Source organism: Octopus sinensis, linkage group LG2 (assembly GCF_006345805.1).
Source record: "Octopus sinensis linkage group LG2, ASM634580v1, whole genome shotgun sequence".
Classification (NCBI taxonomy): Eukaryota; Metazoa; Mollusca; class Cephalopoda; order Octopoda; family Octopodidae; genus Octopus; species Octopus sinensis.
Window position 1 is genome coordinate 199775215 of NC_042998.1, and position 8036 is coordinate 199783250.

An 8036-nucleotide genomic window follows, 5' to 3' on the forward strand; every position below is an offset into this window, starting at 1 on the left:
TCTCAGTGCTTAAATGGTATATAATTTATTGATCTCGAATGGATGAAACGTAAAGTTGGTCTTAGTGCGTTTTGAAATGAAATACAATCTGATGATCAAAAGACAATCAGTGTTCGACTTATTTCTACATCTATGTAAAGAAAGGCGAGGTTATGCGTATCTCTGTCACTTTCTCTCTCTACCGCTAATTCTCATTTACTTTGCGGTGATAAGTGGTTTATGAATATAAATAATCTAAAGTTTAAAAAAAAAACCATGAATATGCATGAGATAAAGAAAGTGGGGGAGAGAGAGAGTGGGAAGAAATAGAAGAAATAAGGAACAATATAAATAAAATGGTTTAAGCTAAGAGCAAATCGTGTTGGGCAAAACATAAAGCAAAAACAAATACTCCGGACGTGAGGTGAGAAATTAGCAACAACACCTGAACAGAGCGAGTGAAGAAACAGAGACGAATAAGATGAAATAAAATAACATGTTTCTTGGTAATGAAATTGATTTACCTGGAGGAGGTGGTTACAAGTATTGCTTTTATAGAAACAATTGTTTGTACTCTGGTCGTTAGGACTAAAAGCAAGAAGCGGGAAAGAGATAGAGAGAAAGAAATGAGAGAGGGAAAAGAGAGAGTGAGACAGAGACGAATAAATAAAAAAAATGGTTTTATGTGAAAACGGGAAAAATCAACATAGGAAGAAAGATGTCTCTAATCCACGATTAAAATGAAATTAGGTAAAATATAATGGTTGTTGGTTAAAGCGGGTAAGAAACTTTAGTTATCGAGTCGAGCTGATCACATGTATTGCCATCATGGTGAGAGAAATATTTTTACTCAGACCGTTGGAACTAAAACAAGACAAAGCAGCGTGTGAAAGAGAGAGAGAGAGAGAGAGAGAGAGAGAGAGAGAGAGAGAGAGAGAGAGAGAGAGACAGACAGACAGAGACAGAGACAGAGAGAGAGAAAGAGAAAGGGTGAGAGGGTGGGGAAAATGGGACGTAGGGATAAAAAGAGCAGCACTTACGATCTGAGTTCAAATAAGTGCCGGCCGAAAACTGTGCTCAGTGCACTCGAATTAGCCCCATTCTCTTCAAAATTACTGGCTTGACTCAAAATTAGAAACAAATATTTCTTCTTGTTATTATCATTAATATCATTGAAATTATTGTCAACATTATTATGATTGACAAAATTATTATTATTAGTGCAAATTTATCAGAAGAAATTTGTTGTTAATGCAACAATCATCCAGTATATTTTTTCTACACAGTTTTTCTAAATTCGAATGAAATAGAACCTTGCGCTTAGCCTCACTTATCCCCAAAATCTGTAGTGCATAATGAACACTAAATGTATGCATGTATGTATGCATGTATGTTCGTATGTATATATGTGCGTTTGTATATATGCATATGTGTATTTCTTTGTATGTAGGTATGTATATATATGCATTTGCATATAAGTATATGTGTGTTTTTGTGTATGTATTTTGTTAATAACTTAAAATCTTCGTCTAAAGAACAAGCTAGTTTCGAAAAAAGACCAGTCTCCATCATTGGAACGAAGATAACGAAAGCAAAGTCGCATTTTAAACTTGAAAAAAGACTTGCATAATTTTACTGTTGCTTTACAGATTTTATTTGTATGTGCGAAGCAGCTGGTTGATATCTTTTTCTGAAAATCTAAGTTCATCCAGACTGACAGTTAGGCATTTACTTATGTATGTATGCACGAATGTATGTATGTGTGTATGTATGTATTCGGAAATGGAACTTTGGGTAGGGAGTTCCTGGGTTTTGAGGAATGTGGAACCACTGGTTAGGCAGTATTGTTACTAGGTCTTCCTTGACCCGGAGTTGTAACTACTCAGTTGTTATTACCCAGGTATGTGTTGATGAACCATCTGAGCGCATGTACGCAGAATTACACTTGGCTGGTGTCAGGACATGTAATGAGGAATCTCCCAGCTTTGTCACAGCATCTGACCTCAGTCTGACACTAGATACTAATCATGGAGAGTCATGGCGGTACTTGTGTTATACAAACGTTTATTACTATCATTCAATGACGTAGAGGTTCCTCTTAATCGCTACTTCATTTGTTGTTTGATCAACTGAAGCTCCTTTGACGAAGGAAGGGTCGTGACATGTGCAGAACCAACCAGCTGGAAGAGTACGATAAGTTCCACCCCGGCTGTGTTTGAACTCAGGCCCCCGCCTTGATGCTACAGAAATATTTGTTTCAAATTGTGGAACTAGGCCAGCAATTTTGGAGGAAGAGGTTAGTAAATTACATCAATCCTAGTTCTCAAATGCTACTTATTTTATCGAACTCGAAAGGATCAAGAGCAAAGTCGACCTCGGTAAAATTAAAAATCAGAACTTAATAATGGATACAATGCCACTAAGCATTTGTGCAGCGTGCTAGCGATTCAGCCACTTCTCCGATTTCTTGTTTAAATATCAATGATGCTTATGTAGGAATATGTAGTAATATAGTATTTATAATATATTTGACTTACGAATGCGGCGAGGTAGCAAACATTTTAGCACGCTGGGCGAAATACTTAGCAGTATTTCGTCTGCCGTTACGTTCTGAGTTCAAATTCCCCCGAGGTCGACTTTGCCTTTCATCCTTTCGGAATCGATAAATTAAGTACCAGTTATGCCCTGGAGTCGATGTAATCGACTTAATCCCTTTGTCTGTCCTTGTTTGTCTCCTCTATGTTTAACCCCTTGTGTGCAATAAAGAAATAAGAAACGATAGCATGCCAGGCGAAATATCGTCTGTCTTACGTTCTGAATTCGAATTCCGCCGAGGTCGGCTTTGCCTTTCATCCTTTCCTGGTCGATAAATGAAGTACCAGCTGCTGGAGTCGATTTAAACGACTGACTCCCGCCCCCAACTTTCGGGCTTTGTGCCTAGAGCAGAAAAGAATATATTTCACTTAGGTCTGTGAAGGGTATTAACGCAGGCAGGATAAAAACTATGGCCACATATCAAGGAATAGAAATAAATCCGCAGATTCTTAAATTGAGTTTCCAAACAATAATAATGGAGAATACATTGTAACAAAGAAGGAAGATGGAAGAAGGAAAAATGAATATATTAGCATTAGCTAATGAAGTGTATTTTCCTATATAAATTTCGTTATTATTAGCATTAAAAAGCAAACTACTTAATGTTTAATTAATAATGAATAAGACTGTAGCAGCTATTATAATTAAAGCTATTAATTGTATTTACTAACATATTTATTGTTAATTATTAAATTAAATATTAATTACTGCCGTTTAGTTTGTGTGCAATTAATATATTCAATAAACTGTAATATTCTAAGCGTAAAAAATCGGTAACAATCTTCATAATAAGAATTAACTTAATGTGCTTAAGATATAGTGCCAATTATTCAAATTAAACTAAATTACGTGTAAGACGTCCTGTGGGGTCATCTTACACGCAATTCTTCGGATTTGTTAAAAAGGTATTTCCCACATTGGAAGATCTGGAAAATTTCCATGCAACAGAGGGAGAAACTGTAGCGATCATCGCTGAACAGCATAGCGTGTCTAATAATGGACCAAGAAATTTCATAATCATTGCACACTTTCCCTAATTCCCACATTTTTGCCGTTAATGAAGCTGATTTAGTCTTGTTCAATGTTATTATAATTCCTTGCTTCCCTCATTCAAAATACAAACTTGCATAATATTTCATTACACAATTGTGAGAAATATGTAAAGGATATGTGTAGCAGTAAGCCTCAAAAATCTATTTCTTTAATTCTATTTTTCACTGTAAGTTACACCATATTAAAATGTACCAATTATTCTTTTGATACATAGGTGGATTTTCAGGACATCCGACTGCTAAAAAACAATGCTAAAAATAAACACTGTTTCAAATCTGTACAGGCTACCTATCTAGTGATTAAATTACCTTCGATATTCGGAGTAATCACTCTTGCCAAAAAAAGACGCGCGATGTTCTAATTAATATATTTGTAATATACATACATACATGCATATATATATATATATATATATATATATATATATATATATATATGTGTGTGTGTGTATGTATATATATATATATATATATATATATATATATATATATATATGTGTATTGTTTCAATGTTTACAAATCATATGGGAAAAAATTAAGAAATAGTTACGAAGGTAGCAAAAATTCACACAAGTACCGAGAATGAAACAGCCTACTTATCAAGGTAGAAATTCCAAGTTTTGGTGAAATGCTTTTGAAAAATATTGATTAATAAATAAGTCGAGTGAAACGCAGGTGTTATTCAAATCTTTTTACTTCCGACATAAGTTTCCAAGTAAACATTGGTATTGTTCCACAAGAAATAAAATGATGTGAAACAATGCAATTACCTCATCAGGGAAAGAAAGAAACCAAGCACATCAATAAGACATTTTAACAGAATGTGATGACTGCGTATATAATGAAGGGAAAGCTAGCAATGTTTTAAACCATTAGTAAATATAACGTCAAAGGTAGTTTATAGAAAGAGAAGGAGGAAAAAGAAAGAAATTAGAAGAAAACTAATAGTGGAGAGATATAAAGCGATGAATGAATAGGAAGAAAGCTTAAAGACTTGGAAGTAGATATATTTAGTGGAAGTGAAATGTAAGAAGGCAGTCAAAGGTCGAATTATATAGAATGGTAGAAATCACTTATAGAAACTAAGGGAATGTTTTTGCCAATGTTTGCAACGATAAACGCGCTCAGTAAACGTGGTTACAAGAGGATTCTCTGAGAACTAGATGAAATATATTTCATCATTACAAAGCGGACAAAAATATTTACCGTTATCAAATGGAAATGATATAGATAGAATATTCTATTCCAAATGAAATTGTTTATGATTCTTTAGATACGAAATTAATTTACTAAGCCCAGTATTGTTACGTTTATTGATATATCTAAATGTCTGTTAAAATGCCATATTTATGTGTTTGGTTTCTTCCTTTTCCTAATGAGAATATTGAATTGTTTTACATCATTTTATACCTTCTGGAATAATACCAATGTTTTCTTCGAAACATGTGTCGGAAGTAACAAGATTTGAATAACGCCTGCGTTTAACTCAATATATATATATATATATGGCTGATTGAAAGAAATCGGAGAAATCAATAGTGCGTGGAGGTAGCACATGCAAAGTAATAATAAGACGCTCACAGAAAGAAAGAGTAGTCGTTTTACGTTTCGAGGTTTGCTCTTCTTCGGGAATAGGTGGCATAGGAAAGTTTAGAAGAAAAGGAACAAGAAGGAATAATCGCCAACCATCAACGTGTAGTTACATTTATTAAATGACTGGAAGTAGATGGACACAGATGGACACAGATGTGTGTGGTTAAATTGTGTGTTATTTCTAGCTGTAGTTATAGAGGAATCCGTAACTCCAAAACGCGTTTCTCTTGGAGTTATGAATTGAATAATGATCTATTTAACTGCTACGAAAAAGCGAAACAAAAACCCACTGTTGGTTATATAAAACAATTGAAATCATATTGGGACGATCTGCATCCAGAATTACTTTACTGCAAAGCAACTACGCCAATAAGCAAAATTTGTAGAACATAGAAAGAAGGTTAGTAACTGTAACTTTATCAAGATATCTAAAATTAACCTTCTTTCCAAATCTATACGCAAAAATGAAAACGTGAATGACATAAGACCACCGTGTGGTTTCTCAGTTCGCGACATTCCAACAGATTCTATAGTACCTGCCAGCCAAACTACATTACAGGCTCAAGTAACTGACCCCTACTACGACTATGGGAAATAGCAGGTACAACCGCAACGATTATTGTAGTAGTAGTGGTAGTGAGGATTATATGCCAATGAAAAGTGACCTTACTGAAGGTTTCCGAAAAAAACTTTGGTTTGAAGGTCTCTCTCGAGGAAAGATTATTCTCTAGCAAAGTAAGTAAACAAATCACTAGTTACGGTATTAAAAGCTGTTCACGAAATTGGTAATGAGTATTTATAACAGTGGGATGGGCCCACATACTGGTAGATTAACGCTTCTCTATATGCTCTGTCTGCTACTGTAAAACAGTACATGAATTATATTCAAAAAGTAAACAAAACCGAAATAACAAAGAAAGTACCATGATGGGTTTTGAAGACAGAGAAAAAGATAACTTGTTTACGGAAAACCATCAGTCATGTAATGATACTTATTGCATACAAATAAACAAATCAATATGAGTCCTACCAAGCGAAAGTGAAGAATGTAATAGAAATGATACTTGAAGACAAAAAAAAGAGGACACTCACTTGTAAACTGATTACCCTAAGCAGGAGGTAAAAGCTGTTTGTGAAAAACTTCGATGTCAGAAGAGAATAACCGAGAGAAGAACAATAAACAACATTTTTAAACGCAATCAAGCAGCAGCATACAGAGACATGAGAGGAAGAGCAGTAAACGTCACGAAAGCTCCTTCGCGAGAAGTCATATACTACTTCTGGAGGAAAATCTGGAGTGAAAGAAAGAATTTAACCAAGAAGCTCTGTGTCTGGAAGAAATCCGAAAGAAATATTGATCCTGGGTTACATCCAAGACATACAACATTGATGGTGAAACTCTTGCAACTGTGATCCCAAAACTACAAAATGGAAAAGCACCTGGGAGAGTTGTGATTGTTGGATATTGGTACAGGAAGCTAACATTCTACCGACCATATGCTATCAATGTGTACCAGCAGGCTTTTATTGGAAACAGTAGCGTACCACACTGGTTAGCTCTAGAAGAAACAAAATTGATCCCCCAAATGTAGAACCACCCACATTGCATGCCGCAACGTAATATATAAAATATATACAACATGTTTAAATCTCTTCCTCCAGGACCATTGTGAAACCAATAACATTATTACAACAGAAAAACAAACAGCTGGGAAGAATGGAGTCTGGGTATGTACCGAGCAATTGCTAATCAACAAGACTGTGACGTTAGAGGTGCGAGAGCATAGGGGGAATCTAGTTTCAATGTGGCTAGACTCCACGAAAGCCTTTGATTCTGTTCCCCGCTCATGGATGCTACAAACCCTTCAACTTGCTAAAGTTCCAGTGAGAATAATCAAAGCCATACAGTATCGCAGAGGCATATCCCAAGAAGACAGCCTCTCTGTGATGTTGTTTATACTTTCCGTAAACTCCTTGTCATTCATATTAAGGAAGTTTGAACGATATCTCACTGGTTCACAAGGAAACAGAAATACCAAAATCATATACTGTTTCTATGTGGATGACTTAAAACTTTGTACAAAAAATATGCATGAAATGAAAAAGAGCTTTGACCTAGTTAAAACATTCTCAAAGGATGTACTATTGGAGTTTGGTCTGTATAAATATTATATGATTGTGAACACAGGGAGAACTATAAACCAGACTAGTAACATCTCCATTAATGATTTGACTGCCTTCCCTGGATCTGACGAGGAATGTTACAGGTATCTAGGGGTGGCTGAAAATGTATCTTATAGTTTCACCTGTAACAAAACACGTGTCTCTAAAGAATTTTACAGCGGAATAAAGAAAATGTGGTCCTCAGAACTCTCTACATTCAATAAAACAGTAGCCCACAATGTCTTCATAGTGCCAGTACTCATACCAAAATTTGGGCTGCTTGATTCGATACTTGATGAGATCCTTCAGCTGCCTTCCAGGTCTTTGTCTGATAACCCAGAATACATGCCCAAAGAAGTATCACGACTCTACCGTAACGTATCATCAGATGAAAGGATAAGCCTATATGAGCAGAATTCTCTACATGGATACGTTAGTAGAAAGCTCCGTGATGATAGTAACATCGATCATCAAAGCAGTTTATCATGGACCAATACCCGGATTACTACATCTCACTTTTTAGGGTATGCATTTTTAATCCGTGAACAGCGAATATCAAGCAAGTACCTGATGCACAAAAGGGATAGTGATGCAGGTAAAGCTGTAAAATGTGACGACCGATGCAGACTTTGTGGAGTTCACACAGAAGTTATC

General features: G+C 35.4%; 1 protein-coding gene across 1 annotated transcript in view; it reads left to right on the forward strand.

Moving 5' to 3' along the window:
* The first annotated feature begins 7022 nt into the window (after nt 1–7022).
* Nucleotides 7023–8036, forward strand: part of LOC115227337 — a 1707-nt gene continuing 693 nt past the window's right edge. The window contains exons 1-2 of the mRNA XM_029798208.1: nt 7023–7814; nt 7932–7977. Coding sequence (XP_029654068.1) covers nt 7023–7814; nt 7932–7977 — 838 coding nt within the window. The remainder of the gene's footprint in view (nt 7815–7931; nt 7978–8036) is intronic.